We start from the raw sequence: 26,423 nt of genomic DNA, 5'->3' as shown, positions 1-26,423 counted from the left end.
ATATTGAGTGGTCCTCTGGGAGAATTTTGGGTTGGAGTAAATCTTGCGAGGGTAGATGTCTGAGGGAGTGCGTTCAGGTTGCTACTACACAGGTACCCGCAGATCTTTCCTCTCTCCCCAAGCACTATTGGCCCTATGCAGATGTGTTCTCCAAAAGAGCTGCGGAGACCCTTCCGCCTCACCGCCCCTATGACTGTCCTATTGACCTCTTGCCTGGTGCTGAGCCTCCCCGGGGTCGAGTCTATCCGTTATCTCTCCCGGAGACGGAGGCAATGTCCCAGTACATCCAGGAGAATCTGGCAAGAGGATTCATTAGGAAGTCAGTGTCACCGGCAGGGGCAGGGTTCTTCTTCGTACAGAAGAAGCCTGGAGACTTACGTCCATGCATAGACTACAGGGGTCTTAACGCCATCACCGTTAAGAACAAGTACCCACTACCCCTGATATCTGAGCTGTTTGATAGGCTACGGGGAGCGAGGGTATTTACAAAGTTAGATCTGCGGGGTGCTTACAACCTGATTCGCATCCGTGAGGGGGATGAATGGAAGACGGCTTTTAACACCAGGAATGGGCACTATGAATATCTGGTGATGCCCTTCGGGCTCTGTAATGCCCCAGCCGTTTTCCAAGACTTTGTGAATGACATCTTCCGGGATATGCTCACCACCTCGGTCGTAGTCTATCTGGATGATATTCTCATCTTCTCTCCAGATATTGACTCCCATCGGAGAGATGTTCGCAAAGTCTTCGACCTCTTACGGGCAAACTCCCTCTACACCAAGTTGGAGAAGTGTGTGTTTGAGCAGGAGTCCTTGCCTTTCCTTGGTTATATCATCTCTGCCCAGGGTTTGGCTATGGATCCTGCCAAGCTACAGGCTGTAATGGACTGGCAGGAACCCCATTCTCCTAAAGCGGTGCAGCGCTTTATGGGGTTCATTAATTACTATCGCCAGTTCATTCCACACTTCTCAACTTTGGTAGCTCCCTTGGTTGCCCTCACCAAGAAGGGAGCAAATCCCAAGTTGTGGTCAGAGGAGGTCTCCAAAGCCTTTCTCTCGATCAAGTCACACTTCGCTAGCGCTCCCATCCTACATCGCCCGATGTTGATAAGCCATTTATCTTGGAGGTGGATGCCTCATCCGTTGGTGCTGGAGCAGTCCTTTTCCAAAAGGATGCTCAAGGTCGGAAGCATCCTTGCTTCTTCTTCTCCAAGACCTTCACACCAGCGGAGAGGAATTATTCCATCGGGGACAGGGAGTTGCTGGCCATGAAGTTGGCTTTTTCGGAGTGGAGACATCTCTTGGAGGGTGCTCGCTTTCCCTTCCAAGTCTTCACTGACCACAAGAACTTGGTGTATCTGCAAACGGCCCAGCGGCTGAATTCTCGCCAGGCTAGATGGTCCCTGTTCTTCTCCCGGTTCCATTTTACTCTCCATTTCCTCTCCGGGGAGAAGAACGTTCGTGCTGACGCTCTCTCCCGCTCCGTGGTGTCATCGGAGGAGGAGGAGCCTCGGCTTATTGTCCCTTCTGAGAGCCTGAGAACTGTAGCTCCGGTTTCGCTAGAGTCTGTGCCCCCGGGCAAGACTTTCGTACCAGCTAACTTGCGACCGGAGGTTCTCTCTTGGGCTCACTCCTCCAGAGTGGGTGGGCATTTTGGGACCAAGAGGACATCTGAGCTTCTGGCGAGAACATACTGGTGGCCGCATATGGCCCGAGATGTCAAGGACTATATTCAGGCATGCGTTTCTTGCACCCAGAATCGGTCTCCTCGGCAACGGCCTGCTGGGTTGCTTTACCCTCTACCGGTGGCAGACAGGCCCTGGGAGATGGTCGGGATGGACTTTGTGGTGGGTCTACCCAAGTCGTGTGGCTGCTCCATTATTTGGGTTGTCACCGACCATTTCTCCAAGATGGTGCATTTGGTGCCGCTTCCTCGGTTACCCTCAGCATGGGCCTTGGCGGTGTTGTTCATTAAACACGTTTTCCGTTTGTATGGTATGCCTGATAAGATTGTCAGCGATCGGGGTCCCCAGTTCGCATCTCGGTTTTGGAGAGAGCTCTGCCGTTTACTCAGCATAGAGTTAAACCTCTCCTCTGCATACCATCCCGAGACGAATGGGTTGGTGGAGAGAACCAACCAGACTCTGGTGACATATTTGCGACATTTCGTCTCTGCTAGGCAGGATGACTGGGCATCTTTGCTACCTTGGGCGGAATTTGCCCTGAACAACGCCGTAGCCGATTCCACTGGTCAAACTCCTTTTCTCCTTAATTACGGTGAGCATCCGCGTGTCCCTGTGCCCATGCCCGTGTCATCCACCGATTCTAGGGTGGCAGACTGGGCGGTGGAGGCACGTGACATCTGGGACCGCACACAGGATGCCATCCGGGCCTCCAAGGAGAGAATGAGGGTTTCGGCTGATACACACCGGCGCCCCGCCCGTAAAATCAGGCTGCGAGTTGAGTCCACTAAGTTTGCTCCTCACTACATTGGCCCGTTTAAGGTTCTGGAACAGGTCAACCCTGTGGTCTACCGTTTGGCTATTCCTCCACGCCTTGGTATCACCGATACTTTCCACGTTTCCCTCTTAAAGCCCGTTCATATGTCCCGGTTTTCCGAGTCATCTGCTGGGACATCAGGTTCATCCACGGATGAGTTTGAGGTGAATGCTATTGTGGGGTGCAAGGTGGTACGTGGCAAGAAATTTTATCTGGTGGACTGGAAGGGTCACGGCCCAGAGGATAGAACCTGGGAGCCTGTGGAGCACATTCAGCCTCCGCTGCTTATCGCAGCTTTTGAGCGTAGTGAGGCTCAAGGAGGGGGGCCCTAGGAGGGGGGGTAATGTTAGGAGTCGAGTTTCCTCTGCTGCACAGGGGGAATCTAGATCCGTGTCTGCTGCGGTCTCCCATTCGGTATCGGCCGCAGTGGGCTCTGCTCAGCGGAGACGTCGCTCCCAGCGTCTCGCTGGGGCTGATTCGGTGCATAGGGTCACTACTGCCTTTTCTGGCTTTCCTATGGTACCCTGCACTGATCTGCGGCGAGCGAGCCTCTCTGGGACTAAGTCCTTGTTTACTCACACTGAGCATGCCCAGGGCAGGGTCTCCCATTGGAGGTCGAGGGCCACATGTTCGGTCACATGCTCAGGTGCTGCAGTACATTCCATTGGTCCTTCTGGAAGGTCCTGAAAGGGCAAAACATGCTCAGGTACTGCAGCACTTTCCATTGGTCCTTCTGGAAGGTCCTGAAACGGCAAAAACTTCAGTAGCAGCTTCCTGTGCTGCAACTATATAAACTGCGCATGACCGCACGGCCATGCGCTAGTATCGTCTTATGCTATATGCTTTGCGCCAATGTGGTCATGTGTTTGAATGTGTTCAGGGACCCGGCTGAAATAAGGCCCTAGAATGCTGGCACCTCCGGCGAGGAGATTGTGTTTAAGTGTGTTCAGGGACCCGGCTGAAATAAGCCCCTAGAATGCTGGCACCGTGAGGAGTTTTGTATGCATGCATGACCACTCACTGCTCACATCTGGGTAGTTGGCCTGTGCCTCTGTGAAAGTCTAACAGGGCACAGAGCTTTCCTCTCGCGGTTACTCTGTGAAGCTAACAGAGTTGGTATATACCGCCATATAGAGCCGCCATTATTTAGCAGCAGGTGCTTTCCTGCACGGTGGATCCCGGGTTGCGAACGCACCAATTCCATTTAATAAATTATATATTTGGTGCTTTCCGCCAACCCTAACATACTGTTCTCTTTCCATCCACTGCGGACGCACCTTATATCATCTCTAATTATTGTTTGGTGCGTCCTAACACCTTCTTGCCACAGCTCGCATTGATGTGCCATCCTGGATGAGCTGCACTACCTGAGCCACTTGTGTGGGTTGTAGTGTCTGTCTCATGATATCACGAGTGTGAAAGCACAACCAACCTTCAAAAGTGACCAAAACATCAGCCAGAAAGCATTCGTACTGAGATGTGGTCTGTGGTCCCCACCTGCAGAACCACTCCTTTATTGAGTGTGTCTTGATAATTGCCAATAATTTCCATCTGTTGTCTATTCCATTTGCACAGCAGCATGTGAAATTGATTGTCAAAGAGTGCTGCTTCCTAAGTGGACAGTTTGATTTCACAGAAGTTCGATTTACTTGGAGTTATATTCTGTTGTTTAAGTGTTCCCTTTATTTTTTTGAACAGTGTATATTAGCAATTTGGTATATTTTCAAACATCACTATAAATCTTTATAGCGTAATGCTATGTTATGAAATTAAAATATAACTTTTAACGTTATCAATTAAAATAAACAACAAGCAACATGTAGACATCTTTTTAAAAGTATTTACATACAGCGTCCTAGACGTGAAGTGCAAAGACTCCAATACCTCTAATTGGGTAAAGTAGAGGACTAGGATTTATGTCCAATACCCTACCATAGGGAACCTCATCCTATTACAGCAATTGTGATGGAAAAACAATCCTGATCTGTGGCAGCTTTGTGCATCTAATGGTGGGGATGTATTCCGCCAACAATATAAGCCTCACCGGATGAATTAGAAAGAGAAAATGCGTTTGAAGCAACTCACATCAGAATCTATTAGCTCAAATAACGTGATGACCCTGTAATAAGCAGGCACTGTTCTGGCTTCAAAAGTGGTGTTCCAGACTCCCCTGCAAAGTGGGACAGGAAGCTAGGTCTTGTGGATTAGCATGTTTCTTGTGCTTCCACAGCCGGCACAATTCCATCAGTCACCATCAGCAGCACGTCCACTTCACTATCCCTAACCGCATGCCTTGCCTATTATAAATTAGGTATATACTACATGCCTGCAAGCTTTTCGGTATTAATAGGGAAAAAAATATGTAGCCCTGAAAAGAACTGCAGCAGCTGAATACCTGTAGAAGGAATCTAAAGCTTTAAACTCTGCCTATATACATCTAATCCAAAACTATCCCTCCTCCACCAGCTATCCCTACACTGAATGCAGGTAACATTGGCTTTAAAAGAGAATGGATGGTATGAAGCCCTGAATAGGACTGTTGTTTTAATGGTGCAGCAGCAGTGTATAAGTATTGCAATAGCAGTTAAACATTGCCTATACATATATATATATTGTAGGGATTGTACTCGCTCAGGTGCGGCGGATGACACTCTGGAGGCACGTTTCATTAAAAGTTCACAGGTTTATTGCTCCATAAACCACATAGCCACAGGAACAACAGGTAAACAGTCTTACATCAGACAGTTGAATCCTCAATGTCCATATTAGAGCTCCGCTCTCTCTCAGACCTGTAGGCATACAGGCTGTGCCATGTCCAGCACGTAGGCTCTCCAGCCTAAATATGATCTCTGTGTGCTGTTCAGGACGTCTGTCGCCACTTGGAACCGTCCAACACACAGGCCACTCTGCAGTGTCCAGCCAGGACACATGGAAGTCTGTCCACTCTTGCAGACTCCCAAACACACTCTCTCCATGTGCTACACACACCTCTTTACATAGGTGTAACCACACCCAGGAACCCATCACATGATTAAACATGTGGTTCTGACATCACCACAGGTCCTGAAACAAACATAGATAGGCACGGTTATGCCCCTTACCCAGGGGTGAGGTATATGGGTAGCCAGACCCTCCCATCTCTCATAGCTACCCGTAACCCGGACCCAAATATACTAAACAATTCCTTATTGCTTTATGTGCATTACAGAAAACACTCCGGGTCACATCACAGCGACAAGCCTTCTCTGGGATACATACCTCCCGTCGACTACCCAACCTTTAGCCATGCTACTATATATATATATATCAGGAGGCCATATATATATATATATATATATATATATATATATATGGCCTCCTGACGAAGCCGTGGGTGGTGAAACGCGCGTCGAGGCTTTAGCGTGTCCCACTCTTAGCCCTCGTATGTGGCTCACATCATGTCCCAAGGTAATTCTAATTCTCATTTTTTCTTTATTTAAGCATTTTCATGTTCGGGATTATCATGCCTCTGTTGCTAGCATGTGGTCATTGATCTTGTAGCCTACACTTTAATGATATTAATCGGCACATGACTTTTTTAGGCCCCGTACTGGGGCATGTGCAGGCTAGCCATTGGGAGCCGGTGTTATTATATTTCTTGTGGACATTTAATTCTCTTGTATGTGGCCCTGTGTGGGTGTCTCTGTAGTGAGACATCTGTTTCTTTTCCCGGTGCTTTATTATATCCATTTATAAATTCTGGTCAGCACCGGACTTTTTAGCTTTTTCTTTCTATTTTTGTGCAATAAAATTTATATTGATTTGTATTAATCCCCTTGTTTTATTGGAGCTTGGGTTAAATATCTTTACATTTACATTTATATTTAGATCTTCCAGACATACTTAAATATTCATAGATCCGTATTGTTTCGATTTGGTTGTTTAGGCTTAGAGGGGATGTCCCATTTGGCCATGGGGACAATTTTATAGGTTTACATAAACATTGCCTACATGCCTGCTCTAACTTATTGTAAGCTCTCTATTCTAGATAAACTCTACCTGAACTGCTTTCAGAGGACAATATGCTGAGCATCACGTCACAGGGTCTTATATAAGACTCGATGCGGCCGGTCAACACAGTAAAGCCACTCGCCAACATGGCTACGGCATTATTGTGCATGGCAGGCAATCCCCACAGTTTTATTGGCTGTCTAAAGACCACAAGTCATGCAGGGTTGGAACTCAAGCATGGTGCTCGAACACTCACGATACTCAATTGAGTAAGGAATGTACCAGGGTATCCACCCCAATGCTCGAGTATCGAGCAGTGGTGAGCACGCTCGATTATTACTAATATCCAGTTGAAATCATGTGACAAAAAATGTCATAATCAATCAGAGGAAAACGTCCCAAAAAAGACAATCAATGTTGATACGTTTCGAAGTGCTACTTCTTACTCATACCCTACTGCTTACTTTGGATTGCCTTTTCCCTCTGTAACACTGTTATATGAACTGTTAAAATGATTTTATAATTCTTCTCTAATTGACCCTTGTGGTTTATTACAGGAACTTGCTGGACATCTCGTTACTGTGTTTACCAACCAAAATTTATTTCCGTGATAGAGGGAAATTCACTCTCCATCCCGTGTTCATACATCTACCCTGAGTACATCAAGGATTCACAGATTAGAGTAAAATGGGGGGAGAGTGATGGACTGTTCTGCCACCGTACCAAGAATCCCATCACGGACCATTCTGGGAATATTATAGATGAGTATAAAGACCGGATCTCTATAGTAAAACCTCCTGGTAACAACCGGACCGAGTATCTCATAATCCGAGAAGTGAAAGCTTCAGATGGAATCACGTTCTGCTGTACTGGAAGTCAGGATTCCTTTACATTTTATGATAAGTTTGGGACCTCTCTATACTTTGCAGGTAGAAACATTTTATATAAAACTATCAAATGAAGTATAAGAAGTAGCTTTTCTTGTAGTGCAATGGTGAAAAACTGTTTTAGGCTATTTGCTTGGGGAAATTTCTGCGCAGTTTCAGCATCTCTTGGGAGAAAACGCAGTGGAAATTCCATGCTTTTTTAATGCAGATTTGATGCATTTTTGTAAATCCATGGAGTTAAATAACGATATATTATTAAAAAAAAAAAGAATTGTGAAGTAATTTCCTTGTTCAACCTCTTCAGGCATTTAACCCTCATTAATATTAGATAAAGAGACAAACACACACACACCAGCCTATTTATGAGCATTAACATAATTAACCTACATATGCTGTAGCAAAAAAGTAACTGTCAGAAATCTGCGTGAAATGCAATTCCTGTTTATTTTTTTAAAGCATTTTAAGAAAAATTGCGTGGGCTCCCGCTCAATTTTAATAACCAGCAAAGGGAAAGCCGGTGGCTGAGGGCAGATGTTAATATTCTTTGGAAGGAGCCAATAGCCATAAAGGTTCCAAGGCTATTGATATCAGCCTTTACTAGCTAGTTTACAGGGGAACCCCAGAAAAAAATTGACATGGGGTCCCCCTATAAAATCAAACCAGCAAAGGCTAGGCAGACAGCTGCGGGCTGATATTAATAGCCTGGGAAGGGGCCATGGATATTGGCACCCCCCAGGCTAAAAATATCAGCTCTCACCCGTCCCAGAAATGGCGTATCTTATAGATTCGCCAATTCTGGCACTTAGCCTCGCTCTTCCCACTTGCCCTGTAGCGGTCGCAAGTTAGGTTCATATTTGTGGGGTTGATGTCACCTTTGTATTGTCAGGTGACATCAAGCCCACAGGTTAGTAATGAAGAGGCATGTATAAGACACCTATCCAATACTAACCCCATAGTTACATGGTAAATAAAGACACAGCCAGAGTAAAGTCCTTTATTTGATATAATCACACAGACTCATTTATTGAATCTAAATTTACCATACTTACTGAATGCCTAATCCCAGACGCCCTTGACTCCTGCAACAAAAATAAACTAATACACCAACATATAATACTCCCTGTCCAACATAGTCCATTTAATACCGAGTGTCCCACGACAATCTCATGTGTAAAACAGTCGCATTGGTAGATGTGACCGCTCTTCCTGGCCTCCGGTGAAACACTAACAGGAGGTAATCGCTTCCGCATTGTATTACTAAGCTGCCGTGAGAGTTGACCAGAGTTCATCAGCTCTGGTGCTTTCACTTACGGCACCTCTGCATGGGAAAGTTCTCACACGGCGGTAGTGCCGTAAGTGAGAGCACCGGAGCTGATGAACTCTGGTGAACTTTCATGGCAACTCAGTTATATACTGTGGGAGCGATTACCTCCTATCAGAATATCGACGGAGACCGGGTAGGGCGGTTACATCTCCCGATGTGACTGTTCCACACATGAGATCGTCGTGGGACACTCAGTATTAAATGGACTACGGCAAACAAGTAGTATTTGTTGGTTTATTATTTTTGATTGTTTGCAGGAGACTCGGCCATCGGGGATTAGGTGTTTGGCGAGTATGTACTTTGTATGTGAATATTTATGCAATTATGTAAATGTTTTGTTTTTTTTCACAATTGAACACAGGCACAGGATGATGGGAATACTTTCCCATCATAGGCTCAAGCAGTCTCTGTTATATGCGACAGCAGACATAGCCGGATGTGAGTAGTAGTTCCATAAGACAATGTCTGGGTGCACACACACACAGATACCCACAGACAGACACACAGATACCCGCAGACAGACACACACAGACACCCGCAGACAGACGCACACAGACACCCACAGACAGACACACACACCTGCAGACAGACACACACAGACACCCGCAGACAGACACACACACCTGCAGACAGACACGCACACACACACAGACACCCGCAGACAGACAGACACAGACACCCGCAGACAGACACACAGAGACACCCGCAGACAGACACACAGAGACACCCGCAGACAGGCACACACACACCCGCAGACAGACACACACACACCCGCAGACAGAAACACACACACCCGCAGACAGACACACACACACCCGCAGACAGACACACACACACCCGCAGACAGACACACACACACCCGCAGACAGACACACACACACCCGCAGACAGAAACACACACACCCGCAGACAGACACACACACACCCGCAGACAGACACACACACACCCGCAGACAGACACACACAGACACCCGCAGACAGGCACACACACACCCGCAGACAGACACACACACACCCGCAGACAGACAGACACACACCCGCAGACAGACACACACACACCCGCAGACAGAAACACACACACCCGCAGACAGACAGACACACACAGACACCCGCAGACAGGCACACACACACCCACAGACAGACACACACACCCGCAGACAGACACACACACACCCGCAGACAGACACACACATATCCGCAGACAGACACACACACACCCGCAGACAGACACACACACACCCGCAGACCAACACACACACCCGCAGACAGACACACACACACCCGCAGACAGACACACACACACCCGCAGACAGAAACACACACACCCGCAGACAGACACACAAACATCCGCAGACAGACACACACAGACACCCGCAGACAGACACACACACCCGCAGACAGACACACACACCCTCAGACAGACACACACACACCCGCAGACAGACACACACAGACACCCGCAGACAGGCACACACACACCCGCAGACAGACACACACACACCTGCAGACAGACACACACACACCCGCAGACAGACACACACACCTGCAGACAGACACACACACACACCCGCAGACAGACACACACACACACCCGCAGACAGAAACACACACACCCGCAGACAGACACACAGACACCCGCAGACAGACACAGACACCCGCAGACAGACACACACACACCCGCAGACAGACACACACACCCGCAGACAGACACACACACCTGCAGACAGACACACACACCTGCAGACAGACACACACACTGGCAGACAGACACACACACCCACAGACAGACACACACACCGGCAGATAGACACACACACCCGCAGACAGACACACACACACCCGCAGACAGACACACACACACCCGCAGACAGACACACACACACTCTCAGACAGAAACAGACAGACACGCACATTTTCTCAGCTCACACATATTCTCCGCCCACACACTCTTCCTCCTTCTGACATCATTTCCTTTGTGCAGCGTTTATAACAGAAAATCCATAGCAAATTTGCAAACCTTTTTACACCTGCATTTTTTGGTTCAGATTTGACTGACTCAATGGAAGTCAATGGTGGTGAAACGCTGCAGATCTGCAAAACGAATTGACATGCTGCGGAAAATAAAACACTGCGTATCAGGAAGGAATTGTCTGCAGCATGTGCTCAACAGTTTTGGATTCCCATTGATTAACCTTGCTTGAGCAATCCTTTGCGGATTTGGTGCAATTCCGCCAGAAAAAAAACGCTGTGGATCCACAAGAAAATCCGCATCGTGTGCACATAGCCTTAGGGGTTTTGTTTTTATGGTTTTCACTGTGCAGTAATGATCAGTACAGAGAACGTGCAGTGTGATCTTCAGGTCGGTATCATTAGTGCCATAGAAAACGTTCAATTTGTTTTGTTAATTTAAATGGTGAAATACAATTTAGAACTTTGAAAAAATAAAAAATGGTTTTTAACCAGCGTTTTCTGAGACCTATAATGGTTTCATTTTTGCATCAATGTACGAGGGCTCAATATGTGTGTGTTGAGCTGATGGTTTTATTGATTTGCATTGCATAATATTTTGAATGCTTTTTATTGCATTTTTTAGGTGTCAATGGGATAATGTGTATATATATATATATATATACATATATTTTTTATTTCTCTATTTCTAAAGGGAAAAATGGGGAATGACTTGAATTGTTATGTTTTCCTTTGATATCGTTGCAAGCTTTTTTATTTTATATTTCCCTCTTGACTTCAACTCAGGGGACTTAATACTGCAATTATTTTTTGCGCTTGTTCTATATAGAGCTATAATCATAGGCGTACAAGAATTAGCAGCAACCATGTAACCGCTATTGCCCCAATCTTTCCCCTAACCGAGAATCCTCTCAGAATCACAATTTCAGTGGTATCTGCATCGTCAAGATAAATATACTGTAGAATACAAGGGTGGAACATGGAGCTGTCTGAGTCTGAGAGCAGCAGACAGGAGATTGTAACTATCGTTGATCTTGCGTCCTACGTGGAGTCTCAATTCACGTTGCATAGACTGAAGCAAGGATTGGTGAGCCAGCAGAAGATCTTGATGTTTCCCCAAGTGCTTTCAGAGGCAGAACCTTCCTCAGATGACCATTAATAACCCCTGTGACCTCAGCTGAGGCTGGAAGTGCCGGGATTTCTGCACATGGCTCATGATCAATTAAAAATAACTTGAAATATTTTGAAAATGTTATTTCCATTTTTTCACCATTTGCATATCATTAACATGTCTATCCATCCTGTCATTGCTTTGATTCCATGACTTTTCCTACCTGATGTTGAAATTTCAATGTTGAGGAGTTAATATATAATATTTATTCCCCTGGCTTCTGTTTATAGGTGAGGAACAAGTGTCTCAGATGGAGGAATTAATCGCTGTCCCAGGAGAAGAGTTGATCATCCCGTGCTATTACCCAGTGGAGAAGCTCGGGATGGCCCAAGAAGTGACCTGGTATACTGGAGAAAATGATCTATGTTCCTATAATGAGAATAGAATTTACACCTGGGGAAAAACGGACAATAACAAGAGATATTCACTGGTGAACTTTCCAGAAGATGTCGCTCTGCGTATACGCACTGTCCAGGATAGTGAATACCACCATTTTTGCTGCCAAGTAACCATCAACAATGAAGTCATAAAAAGCAGATATGGTACCAAGCTGATCATAGCAGGTAAAGAAATATAATCTTGTTGGAAAAGGAGCATTGGCATTTTTGTATTCTTTTTGCCCTTTAGACTTCTCAGTAGAGCTTAGAGTTGAGCGACTTTTACTTTTTTAGGATCGAGTCGGGTTTCGCGAAACCCAACTTTGTCAAAAGTCGGGTCGGGTGAAATCAGCTGATTATTGCGAAAAGTCGGGGGCCGACTGAAACACAAAACCCAATGCAAGTCAATGGGGAATGAAAGTCGGCAGTGAGTGGAGGACAGGAAAACACCTACAGTGCCCATTTTAATGCCAAAAACATCAATTTATATTACTGAAGCTTGTCAATCTTTATTTACTTTATAATAATAGTTAGGCATTGAAAACAGGGGATCATTTGGCTAAAGTTGTGGGGGGGTAGGTCTGGCTCAAGATTTTCGTGGGTCAGTAAACGTGAAATACATCACGGCGGTGGAGCAGGGAGAGGTAAGTATTTCAACTTTGCAAGTGCTCTGATCCGGAGCAAGCAGGGGGGGCCCACTAGTTGGCACTGGCACAGGGCCCCTCATAGTACGGCGGTGTGTTTGACGGCGGGCGGCGCCTCCCACTGCCAGAGACACTTTGGCGTAGACACTTTTGCAGACTCATCTAGCACTGGCTGGGCAATGGGCAGGATGAGGAGGAAGCACAGATATAGGCTCAAAACAAAAAGTAGGCAAAAAGCAATTTAAAATTGGTAACTGTACTAACCAGGCGGCATAGCTTTGTTCAGTGGAGGACAACTGTAATGAGTGGCTGACACAGTTACTAGGCCCAAATAAGTAAGTAGGCTAAATGCAGTTCAAAATTGGTAACAGGAGTACACAGGCGGCATTGCTTTGTTCAGTGTAGGACAACTGTAATAAGTGGCTCAGACAGACTTAGTAGGCCTAAAATAAAAAAGTAGGCTAAATGCAGTTCAAAATTGGTAACACGAGTACACAGGCGGCATTGCTTTGTTCAGCGGAGGACAACTGTAATGAGAGGCAAACACAGTTACTAGGCCCAAATAAGTAAGTAGGCTAAATGCAGTTCAAAATTGGTAACAGGAGTACACAGGCGGCATTGCTTTGTTCAGTATAGGACAACTGTAATGAGAGACTGACACAGTTACTAGGCCCAAATAAGTCAGTAGTCTAAATGCAGTTCAAAATTGGTAACAGGAGTACACAGGAGGCATTGTTTTGTTCAGTGGAGGAGGACAACTGTAATGAGTGGCTCAGACAGACTTAGTAGGCCTAAAATAAAAAAGTAGGCTAAATGCTGTTCAAAATTGGTAACAGGACTAAACAGGTGGCCTAGCTTTGTTCAGTGGAGGACAACTGTAAGGAGTGGCTTACACAGTTAGTAGGCCAAAATAATAAAGTGGGCTAAATGTCTGCCAAAAAATTGTTCATAAATAAACAGGTGGCATAGCTAGGTACAAGGGTGGGCTCCTCTGCTGAGTAGCAGACAGTGGTAGTTGGCGCAAAGTATTAACTGGTCTAAATGGAGGCCAGGGCCCCTGTATATTTTTACTATCATCTATCATTTCAACAAATTTGTATTGGCAGTGTCATTGAAGGATTTAACAGCACAGACTACACAGTGGTGGAGCAGGGAGAGGTAAGTTTTGCAAGTGGTAGAGAACTGTTCGAGCAGGTGGGGAACACTCTGTCGTGGGCGGCAGTACTGGCACAGGGCCCCTCATATTACGACGGTGTGTCTGACGTTAGTTGTGCACCACCACCGTCAGAGACACTTCATTGTACTAGGAGGGACCCTGTACCAGTGCTGTCGCCCAATAGTGGGCACACCCACCTGTCCAGGCAAACGGCACTCACACGGGTGCTTGCGCCAAGTGGTGACCACGGCCCTGTGGGGGAAGTCAGCCCATTTAGGGAGGTATAAAAATGGCCTATGGTGGACATTCAGCAGCTGCAAATGGAGGAATTGGAGCAGTCAGTAAGAGGAGGCCAAAAGCAAGACATTATTCAGGCAAGCTATGTGTCAACAGGAGAAGGTGGGGCAAAATAATTTGAAATCCATGATTGGTTCATTTTAATGAAGGTTAGATCATCAACATTTCTGTCAACATTTTTCAGTCATTATTGAACCAGCAGCACTGAAGACTCTTTCTGATAGGACACTAGCAGCTGGGCAAGCGAGCTCCTGTAATGCATATTCTGCCATTTCAGGCCAGGTGTCTATTTTAGATGCCCAGTACTCAAAGGGGAATGACCTGTGAGGGAGAACATCGGTAAGGGAGGAAAAATAGTTCGTAACCATACTGCACAAATGCTGTCTCCTGTCACTTTGAATTGATGCAGCAGTACCTGTCGTGTCAGCGGTCATTGCGTAATCACTCCACAACCTGGTCATAAAAGCCCTCTGTCCAACGCCACTTCGGATTTGTGCACCTCTAACACCTCTGCCATGTTGCCCCCTACGGCTCGTGTGAGGACCATCACCGGCGCTGTGTGTTGGGAATGCCTGAACTAAACGGTCTACAAGAGTTGCTTGTTTGGTAGCCAATATTTGCTCAAGGTTCTCATGTGGCATGATATTTTGTAATTTTCCTTTATATCATGGAACCAGGAGGCAGGCCAACCAGTAATCGTCATCGGCAGGGTTGAGCGACTTTTGTTTTTATAGGATCGGGTCGGATTTCACGAAACCCGACTTTTTCAAAAGTCGGGTCGAGTGAAATCGGCCGATCCTATAGAAAAGTCGGGGTCGGGGTCGGCCAAAACACGAAACCAAATGCAGTGCATTGGGTTTCTAATGATTCCCAGGGTCTGAAGGAGAGGAAACTCTCCTTCGAGCCCTGGGATAAATATTAATGTGTAAAATAAAGAATCAAAATAAAAAATATTGAAATACTTACCCTCGGACGCGCCCTGGTTCTAACCCGCAGCCTTCCTTCCTAAGAATCAGCGCTTGAAGGACCTTCGATGACGTCGCGGCTTGTGATTGGTCGCGTGACGCCCATGTGACCGCTCACGCGACCAATCACAAGCCGCGACGTCATCGAAGGCCCTTCAGGCGCTCATTCTTAGGAAGGAAGGCTCCTGGTTACAACCAGGGCGCGTCCGAGGGTAAGTATATCAATATTTTTTATTTTGATTCTTTATTTTACACATTAATATGAATTCCGATACCGATTCCCGATATCTTAAACATATCGGGAATCGGTATCGGAATTCCAATTCCAGTTCAGAAGATCGCCGACCTCATGGCCGACCCCACACAGGGGTCGGGTCGGTTTTCATGAAACCCGACTTTGCCAAAAGTCGGCGACTTCTGAATCTGGCTGACCCGTTTTGCTCAACCCTAGTCATCAGTCATCATTTTGATAATGCGTGTGTCCCTTTTTAGGATACGCAAGGCATACTCCGCCATGTGGGCCAATGTTCCAGGTGTCAATTCACTGCTTGTGCTGGGTTGAGGAGCACTTTCTTGCAAATCAACATCACTTGTGGCCTGCAAAAACCCTGTACCTGACCTTGCAACGCCACCAGTTTCTATTGCCCCCTGAGAAGCATCCTCCTCCCATAAATATTCATCCCCATCATCCTCCTCCTCTTCATCCGCCACCTCGTCCAGGAGAGTTCCCTGAGCAGACAATGGCTGACTGTCATCAAGGCTTCCCTCTTCCTCGGCTGCAGACGACTGCTCCTTAATGTGCGTCAAACTTTACATCATCAGACGCATTAGGGGGATGCTCATGCTTAGGATGGCGTTGTTTGCACTAACCAGCCGTGTGCATTCCTCAAAACACTGAAGGACGACAGAGGTCTTGTAGCTTCGACCACTGCACACCAGACAACTCCATGTCTGCCATCCTACTGCCTGCCCGTGTATGTGTATCCTCCCAAAAATAAATGACAGCACGCCTCTGTTCGCACAGTCTCTGAAGCATGTGCAGTGTGGAGTACCACCTTGTTGCAACGTCGATTATTAGGCGGTGCTGGGGAAGATTCAGCGATCGCTGATGGTTCTGCATACGGCTGGAGTGTATGGGCGACTGTCGGATATGCGAGCAAAGTCTTCACACCTTCAGGAGCAGGACTGGTAACTCCGGATAACTTTTCAGGAAGCACTGCACCACCAGGTTCAAGGTGTAAGCCAGGCAAGGTATGTGTTTCAGTTCTGAAAGGGCTATGGCAGCCATAAATTTCCTTCCGTTATCACTGACTAACTTGCCTGCCTCAAGATGTACACTGCCCAGCCATGACTGAGTTTCATGTAATCAGGAAATATTTTTCAGGCACAGTGCAAAGCTCTGAAGACAAAGAGCGCCAGATTTTACTGTCATGGTTTGCACATGCCATGATCCACTGGGAGAGCCCATGAGGTGCCAGAACATCAGAAACCCCCATAAGTGACCTCATTTTACAAACTACACCTCTGAGTGAATTAATCTAGGGATGCAGTGATTGTATTGACACCATTGGTGTGTCACAGAATTTTATAACATTGGGCAGTGAATACAAAATAACTACATTTTTACCAGCAAAATTTAGCCCCAGATTTTACATTTTCACACAAGAAGTGGGTACAAAATCGCATCAAAATTTGTCCCACAATTTCCCACAATTTCTACTGAACGTGGCAATACCCCATATGTGGCTGTACAGTGCTACTTAGCGATACAGAGAGAGACTCAGGAGGAACAGAGCACTATTTGTCTCCTGAGCACAGATTTTCCAAGAACAGTTTGCGAACTCCATATACAGAGCCCCTAATTGCTAGAAGAGCAGAATCCCCCCTCAAGTGACCCCATTTGGGAAGCTATGCCCCTTGGGGAATTTATCTATAAGTGTCGAGACGATTTTGACTCCATGGGTATTCTCCATAAACAAACAGCAATGAATGTTACCGAGTGAAAATTGCAAACTGCCGTTGTAGTGACCAGTACATTGCAGTCACCAGTACATTTTGCCCAACCCGTGCTTCTGGAGGCATGCATCCATAAGTTAGGTGGACTCTCATTTCTTCAGAAATGCCAAACGTGGATGCAATATGTGGTTTAGGTACACTATGGGGCTCAGAATGGAGTGAGGGCATTTGCATTTGGGAGCACAGAATTTGCTGAATTTCTTTTGGTGGGTGAGGAGCCATTTTGCTTTTCCAGAGCCTTTGTGCTACTAGAAACAAGGAAGCCCCCTATGTTTCCGTGAACAGATGACAGACCTGAGTGGGGACTTGCTTTTCTGTGGATTGAGTTGAAGCTTTTATTGGGAACATTTTACATAACGTTTGGGATCACTTCCTTTTTGGAAGTGCCTTGAGCAGCAAGGTGGATTGCAGCTGAGGGGAAAAAGAAAAAAAAATAATCTGTGAGTAAGCTGAGTGTGACCTGAGTGTAAGTGTGAACGGCGGTAAGTGTGACTTGTGATTCAGTGACTTTGGAGTCAGGGAGTTTCGAAGGGAGGAATTATTGAATTGCTGTCTGTTTTTTATTAATACTTTGTATTTATTTTTATTTAACGCTTTTGTCTGGTGCAATCCCGATTAGAAAATGTGCTCCACTCTTGTTAATGCCATCCAGTGCACATCTTGCCACATGTATGCAGTCCTTGATCAGCCGGTCGAGGGTGCATACTGCTGTGCGAGATGGGAGCTCGTTGAGCATTTGGAAGCCCAGATTCTGGATCTAAATGTGCAGCTGGCAACACTGAGATCCATAGACAATATGGAGAGGAGTCTTCTGCTCACTGAGCAGACGCTCAATGGGATAGATGAGGGGGGGATGGTAGGATGTAGCTGCAGGATAATGGAGTAGCAAGCTGGGTGACAGTTAGGAAGCGGGGTAGAGGGAAGAGTGCCAGGGAGGCTAGTCCTGACCTGGCACACCCCAATAAGTTTGCTAAGTTGGCAGATGAGGGGGGTGCCAGTACAGGGGTAGCACTGCTGCAGCCAGGCATGTCCTCTGAAAGCCGGAGGAGTGACTGCTCCAGTAAGGAGGGAAATAGGAGAGCAGGGCAGGCCAGACAGGTGCTGGTGGTGGGAGACTCAATTATTGGGGGAACAGATAGGGCAATCTGTCACAAAGACAGGGATCGTCGAACGGTGTGCTGCCTACCTGGTGCTCGAGTCCGACACATCACTGATCGGGTGGACAGATTATTGGGAGGGGCTGGTGAGGACCCAGCGGTCATGGTGCACATTGGCACAAATGACAAAGTTAGAGGTAGGTGGAAGGTCCTTAAAGATGATTTCAGGGAATTAGGCCGCAAGCTGAAAGCAAGGACCTCCAACGTGGTGGTTTCCGAAATACTGCCTGTACCACGTGCCACACCAGAGAGGCAATGGGAGATTAGGGAGGTTAATAAGTGGCTCAAGAATTGGTGTAGGAAGGAGGGGTTTGGGTTCCTGCAGAACTGGGCCGACTTCTCAGTTGGCTACAGGTTCTACGCTAGGGACGGGCTGCACCTCAATGGGGAAGGTGCAGCTGTGCTGGGGGAGAGAATGGCTAGAAGGTTGGAGGAGTGTTTAAACTAGGGAATGTGGGGGAGGGTATTCATTTCATAGGAGGGGAAGATAGTGCAGACAGAGACCTGGGCACAAATAAGGAAGTTGGGGGTGGCGGTGGCACGGAGGGTGGGGTCATAACAGTTAATAATGTAAGAAAGAATAGAGGTACAGAGAGGAACATAAAGTGCATGTATACTAATGCCAGAAGCCTCGCCAACAAAATGGACGAATTAGTATTAATGTTGTTGGAGCATAATTATGACATGGTGGGGATAACTGAAACATGGCTGGATGAGAGCCATGACTGGGCTGTTAACTTGCAGGGCTATAGCCTGTTCAGAAATGACCGTACAGATAAGCGAGGGGGAGGGGTGTGTCTATATGTAAAATCGTCCTTAAAACCCATCCGGCGTGATAATATAGGTGAATTTAATGAAAATGTAGAGTCCCTGTGGGTGGAGATAAAAGGAAGGGAAAAAAATAATAAATTACTGATAGGGATTTGTTATAAATCTCCAAAAATAATGGAAGCAATGGAGAATATCCTCATAAAGCAAATAGATGAAGCTGCGACTCAAGGAGAAGTCATTATTATGGGGGACTTCAACTACCCTGAAATAGATTGGGGAACAGAAACCTGCAGTTCAAGCAAACGTAATCGGTTTTTGACAACTATGAGAGACAATTACCTTTTACAACTGGTTCAGGACCCAACAAGAAGGGGGGCACTGCTAAACCTTATATTAACCAACAGGCCAGACCGCATAACAAATATAAGGGTTGGGGGTCACTTGGGGAATAGTGATCACAAAATAATAAGTTTCCATGTATCCTTTAATAAGATATGTAGTAGAGGAGTTACATGGACACTAAACTTCAGGAGGACAAATTTCCAACGGATGAGAGATGATCTTGGTGCAATTAACTGGGTCGAAAGAAGAGGTGCGAAACCGGCTAAATAAGATTAAAATAGATAAATCTCCGGGTCCGGATGGCATACACCCACGAGTACTAAGAGAACTAAGTAATGTAATAGATAAACCATTATTTCTTATTTTTAGTGACTCTATAGCGACAGGGTCTGTTCCGCAGGACTGGCGCATAGCAAATGTGGTGCCAATATTCAAAAAGGGCTCTAAAAGTGAACCTGGAAATTATAGGCCAGTAAGTCTAACCTCTATTGTTGGTAAAATATTTGAAGGGTTTCTGAGGGATGTTATTCTGGATTATCTCAATGAGAATAACTGTTTAACTCCATATCAGCATGGGTTTATGAGAAATCGCTCCTGTCAAACCAATCTAATCAGTTTTTATGAAGAGGTAAGCTATAGGCTGGACCACGGTGAGTCATTGGACGTGGTATATCTCGATTTTTCCAAAGCGTTTGATACCGTGCCGCACAAGAGGTTGGTACACAAAATGAGAATGCTTGGTCTGGGGGAAAATGTGTGTAAATGTGTTAGTAACTGGCTAAGTGATAGAAAGCAGAGGGTGGTTATAAATGGTATAGTCTCTAACTGGGTCGCTGTGACCAGTGGGGTACCGCAGGGGTCAGTATTGGGACCTGTTCTCTTCAACATATTCATTAATGATCTGGTAGAAGGTTTACACAGTAAAATATCGATATTTGCAGATGATACAAAACTATGTAAAGCAGTTAATGCAAGAGAAGATAGTATTCTGCTACAGATGGATCTGGATAAGTTGGAAACTTGGGCTGAAAGGTGGCAGATGAGGTTTAACAATGATAAATGTAAGGTTATACACATGGGAAGAGGGAATCAATATCACCATTACACACTGAACGGGAAACCACTGGGTAAATCTGACAGGGAGAAGGACTTGGGGATCCTAGTTAATGATAAACTTACCTGGAGCAGCCAGTGCCAGGCAGCAGCTGCCAAGGCAAACAGGATCATGGGGTGCATTAAAAGAGGTCTGGATACACATGATGAGAGCATTATACTGCCTCTGTACAAATCCCTAGTTAGACCGCACATGGAGTACTGTGTCCAGTTTTGGGCACCGGTGCTCAGGAAGGATATAATGGAACTAGAGAGAGTACAAAGGAGGGCAACAAAATTAATAAAGGGGATGGGAGAACTACAATACCCAGATAGATTAGCGAAATTAGGATTATTTAGTCTAGAAAAAAGACGACTGAGGGGCGATCTAATAACCATGTATAAGTATATAAGGGGACAATACAAATATCTCGCTGAGGATCTGTTTATACCAAGGAAGGTGACGGGCACAAGGGGGCATTCTTTGCGTCTGGAGGAGAGAAGGTTTTTCCACCAACATAGAAGAGGATTCTTTACTGTTAGGGCAGTGAGAATCTGGAATTGCTTGCCTGAGGAGGTGGTGATGGCGAACTCAGTCGAGGGGTTCAAGAGAGGCCTGGATGTCTTCCTGGAGCAGAACAATATTGTATCATACAATTATTAGGTTCTGTAGAAGGACGTAGATCTGGGGATTTATTATGATGGAATATAGGCTGAACTGGATGGACAAATGTCTTTTTTCGGCCTTACTAACTATGTTACTATGTTACTATGTTACTATGATATCCTGAGACATAAAAATACACAAAGAAAATGGGAGATGTTTATTAGCATCCTGGATAGGACCTGTGCACAGTATATACCGTATGGGAATAAATATACTAGAAATAAGAGGAAACCAATATGGCTAAATAGAGCTGTAAGGGGCGCAATAAGTGACAAAAAGAAAGCATTTAGAGAATTAAAGGAAGTAGGTAGTGAGGAGGCATTAAATAAATACAGAAAATTAAATAAAGTCTGTAAAAAGCAAATCAAGGCAGCAAAGATTGAGACAGAGAGACTCGTTGCCAGAGAGAGTAAAAATAATCTTAAAATATTCTTTAACTACATAAATAGTAAGAAACTAAAAAATGATAGTGTTGTCCCCCTTAAAAATAGTCTGGGTGAAATGGTGGATGAGGATGAGGAAAAAGCCAATATGCTGTTAGGAGTCGAGTTTCCTCTGCTGCACAGGGGGAATCTCGATCCGTGTCTGCTGCGGTCTCCCATTCTGCATCGGCCGCAGTGGGCTCTGCTCAGCGGAGACGTCGCTCCCAGCGTCTCGCAGAGGCTGATTCTGTGCATAAGGTCACTACTGCCTTTTCTGGCTTTCCTATGGTACCCTGCACTGATCTGCGGCGAGCGGGCTTCTCTGGGACTAAGTCCTTATTTACACACACTGAGCATGCCCAGGGCAAGATCTCCCGTTGGAGGTCGAGGGTTACATGCTCAGGTACTGCAGCACATCCCATTGGTCCTCCAGGAAGGTCCTGAAAGGGCAAAACTTCGGTAGCAGCTTCCTGTGCTGCAACTATATAAACTGCGCATGACCGCACGGCCATGCGCTAGTATTGTTTTGATATTGTGTGTGTGTAGATGGATGTATGTCGAAGGATGAAAGCTCCTAAATATCCCATTCCTAGTGTTGTTGTCTGTTTGTGAATGGAGGTAGCTATCTAGCGCCCGACTAGCCATCAGCACGTAACACACATTACAGCTACCAGTTGCTGTGTCCGCCAGTACGGCGCCGTGCGCTTTCTCTGCGCTTTCCTGACCCAAGCCTGGGTGGTTAGTGGCGTCGGTCAATGCGGCACCGCACGCACTCTCGTGCCTTTATATATTATTATTTATGTTTCTCTGACACCCCAGTTGCGGTGTCGAGCGCATGAGGTCTTCTGAACTCAAATCCTCAGTCTCGGGTTTGAGATTAGAGACTCCTTGCTTGCGCTCTATGTGCGGTACCGCGATCCTGTGACGCAACAGGGTCGCTTCCTTCACACAGGGTGAAGTTAACCCATGAGTGTATTCTTATAGTACCGCCATATAGTCCGTCTTTACTAGCAGCAGGGTTTTTACCTGCACGGTGGACCTCGGACTGCGAACGCACCTAGTTCCATATCATCTTATACTTGGTGCGTTCCGCCAGTCCTTAACATATGCTAAATTACTTTTTTTCATCAGTATTTGCAAAAGAAAATTCCATGGCAGACAATAGGATCAGTGATAACAAAAATTCCACATTAAGTGTCACCTGCTTAACCCAGCAGGAAGTATGTCGGCGTCTAAAAATCACTAGAATTGACAAATCTCGGGGCCCGGATGGGATACACCCCCGAGTACTGCAGGAATTAAGTACAGCCATTGATAGACCATTATTTTTAATCTTTAAAGACTCCATAATAACAGGGTCTGTGCCACAGGACTGGCGTATAGCAAATGTGGTGCCAATATTCAAAAAGGGGACAAAAACTGAACTCGGTAATTATAGGCCAGTAAGCTTAACCTCTACTGTGGGTAAAATCCTGGAGGGCATTCTAAGGGACGCTATGCTGGAGTATCTGAAGAGGAATAACCTCATGACCCAGTATCAGCACGGGTTTACTAGGGACCGTTCATGTCAGACTAATTTGATCAGTTTCTATGAAGAGGTAAGTTCTGGACTGGACCAAGGGAACCCAGTAGATGTAGTGTATATAGACTTTTCAAAAGCTTTTGATACGGTGCCACACAAAAGGTTGATACATAAAATGAGAATAATGGGGATAGGGGAAAATATGTGTAAGTGGGTTGAGAGCTGGCTCAGGGATAGGAAACAAAGGGTGGTAATGGAACACACTCGGACTGGGTCGCGGTTAGCAGTGGGGTACCACAGGGGTCAGTATTGGGCCCTCTTCTTTTTAACATATTTATTAATGACCTTGTAGGGGGCATTCAGAGTAGAATTTCAATATTTGCAGATGACACTAAACTCTGCAGGGTAATCAATACAGGGGAGGACAAGTTTAAATTACAGGATGATTTATGTAAACTAGAAGCTTGGGCTGATAAATGGCAAATGAGCTTTAATGGGGATAAATGTAAGGTCATGCACTTGGGTAGAAGTAATAAGATGTATAACTAGGGTTGAGCGACTTTTCTTTTTATAGGATCGGGTCGGGTTTCACGAAACCTGACTTTCTCAAAAGTCGGGTCGAGTGAAATCAGCCGATCCTATAGAAAAGTCGGGGTCGGCCGAAACACGAAACCCAATGCAGTGCATTGGGATACTAATGATTCCCAGGGTCTGAAAGAGAGGAAACTCTCCTTCAGGCCCTGGGATCCATATTTAAGTGTAAAATAAAGAATCAAAATAAAAAATATTGATATACTTACCCTCGGACGCGCCCTGGTTCTCACCGGCAGCCTTCTAAGAATGAGCGCCTGAAGGACCTTCGATGACGTCGCGGCTTGTGATTGGTCGCGTGAGCGGTCACATGGGCGGTCACGCGACCAATCACAAGCCGCGACGTCATCTAAGGTCCTTCAGGCGCTGATTCTTAGGAAGGAAGGCTGCCAGTTAGAACCAGGGCACGTCCGAGGGTGAGTATATTCCTACTAGGAATATACTCACCCTCGGACGCACCCTTGGATGCTTCCTTCCTAAGAATGAGCGCCTGAAGGACCTTAGATGACGTCGCGGCTTGTGATTGGTTGCGTGACCGCCCATGTGACCGCTCACGCGACCAATCACAAGCCGCGACGTCATCGAAGGTCCTTCAGGCGCTCATTCTTAGGAAGGAAGGCTGCCGGTGAGAACCAGTGCGCGTCCGAGGGTGAGTATATCAATAATTTTTTTTTTTATTCTTTATTTTACACTTAAATATGGATTCCGATACCGATTCCCGATATCTTAAACATATCGGAACTCGGTATCGGAATCCCGATACCAGATCAGAAGATCGCCGACCTCATGGCCGACCCCACACAGGGGTCGGGTTTCATGAAACCTGACTTTGCTAAAAGTCGTCGACTTCTGAAAATGGCCGACCCGTTTCGCTCAAGCCTATGTATAACTATGCGCTTAATTCTAAATCTCTGGGCAAAACCGTCAATGAAAAAGACCTGGGAGTATGGATGGATGACAAACTCATATTCAGTGGCCAGTGTCAGGCAACTGCTACAAAGGCAAATAAAATAATGGGATGCATTAAAAGAGGCATAGATGCTCATGAGGAGAACATAATTTTACCTCTATACAAGTCACTAGTTCGACCACACTTAGAATACTGTGCACAGTTCTGGTCTCCGGTGTATAAGAAAGACATAGCTGAACTGGAACGGGTGCAGAGAAGAGCGACCAAGGTTATTAGAGGACGGGGGGGATCTGCAATACCAAGATAGGTTATGACACTTGGGGCTATTTAGTTTGGAAAAAGGAAGGCTAAGGGGTGATCTTATGTTAATGTATAAATATATGAGGGGACAGTACAAAGACCTTTCTGATGATCTTTTTAATCATAGACCTGAGACAGGGACAAGGGGGCATCCTCTGCGTCTGGAGGAAAGAAGGTTTAAGCATAATAACAGACGCGGGTTCTTTACTGTAAGAGCAGTGAGACTGTGGGACTCTCTGCCGTATGATGTTGTAATCAGTGATTCATTACTTAAATTTAAGAGGGGACTGGATGCCTTTCTTGAAAAGTATAATGTTACAGGGTATATACACTAGATTCCTTGATAGGGCATTGATCCAGGGAACTAGTCTGATTGCCATATGTAGAGTCGGGAAGGAATTTTTTTCCCCAATGTGGAGCTTACTCTTTGCCACATGGGTTTTTTGCCTTCCTCTGGATCAACATGTTAGGGTATGTTAGGTTAGGCTTTGGGTTGAACTCGATGGACTTAAAGTCTTCCTTCAACCTTAATAACTATGTAACTATGTAACATTTATACGGTGCTCTCTGATGACCACTTACTTTGTGGTTTCTATCTAAATCTCTGAGTGACTTGATTAAGATGAATCCCCTAAGAGATCCATCCACTATAATGAGGCAACAGAGTTACTCTGTACTCCTTCTGGCCTCTGTTCAACAATGTCCTTCTTTTCAGAAGTGCACAAAACTGTGGCCGACGGCACTTTTATGCAATCCTAAAAAGACCTACACCACCGGATCGAAGGTCAGACGGCGTCCACAGTGCCTCCATCTGCCTCATTATAGGGAATCTTCTGTGGGGTTATGTCTGATTCACATATTTCAGAGATTTACATGCAAACCCCGGTGTAAGCGCTCAGCACAGAGCGCAGGATAAATGTGCACCAAGCCTTACTGCAATCTTTGGGAGGTAGAATGAAAAAATCAACAGCATGTGAAGAATTGCTTTTATTTATTGTTTATGCCGTTCCTCGTGAGGTACAAGTGATTAAGCGACTGTATTCTTTGGTCCGTGCAATTACAGCAATACCAGATTTATATCAGGTTTTTATGATTGGCAGCTGTCACACCCTAAAGGACGCATTTTATTGCAAAAAATAGTTTTTGCATCACCACATTTTGAGACCTATAATTTTTCCATATTTTGGCCCACAGTGTCATGTGAGGACTTGTTTTTTTTGCGGGATGAGTTGATGTTTTTATTGGTATCATTTTCAGGCATGACATTTTTTGATCGCTTCCTATTCCAATTTTTGGGAGGCAGAATGAACAGAAACCAGCAATTCAGGAATTTCTTTTGGGGGGGTTATGCCATTC

At 45.8% G+C, this 26,423-nt stretch overlaps 1 protein-coding gene across 2 annotated transcripts in view; it reads left to right on the top strand.

Moving 5' to 3' along the window:
• Positions 1-26,423, top strand: part of LOC138677353 (uncharacterized) — a 94,660-nt gene that overhangs the window by 25,232 nt on the left and 43,005 nt on the right. For both annotated transcript variants that reach the window (XM_069767410.1, XM_069767411.1), the window contains exons 2-3: positions 7,046-7,417; positions 12,069-12,401. In XM_069767410.1, coding sequence (XP_069623511.1) covers positions 7,046-7,417; positions 12,069-12,401 — 705 coding nt within the window. The remainder of the gene's footprint in view (positions 1-7,045; positions 7,418-12,068; positions 12,402-26,423) is intronic.

This window comes from Ranitomeya imitator, chromosome 4 (assembly GCF_032444005.1).
Source record: "Ranitomeya imitator isolate aRanImi1 chromosome 4, aRanImi1.pri, whole genome shotgun sequence".
Taxonomy (NCBI): domain Eukaryota; kingdom Metazoa; phylum Chordata; class Amphibia; order Anura; family Dendrobatidae; genus Ranitomeya; species Ranitomeya imitator.
The sequence above is the reverse complement of the archived record's forward strand: the minus strand, read 5'-3'. Positions and strand labels throughout refer to the sequence as shown.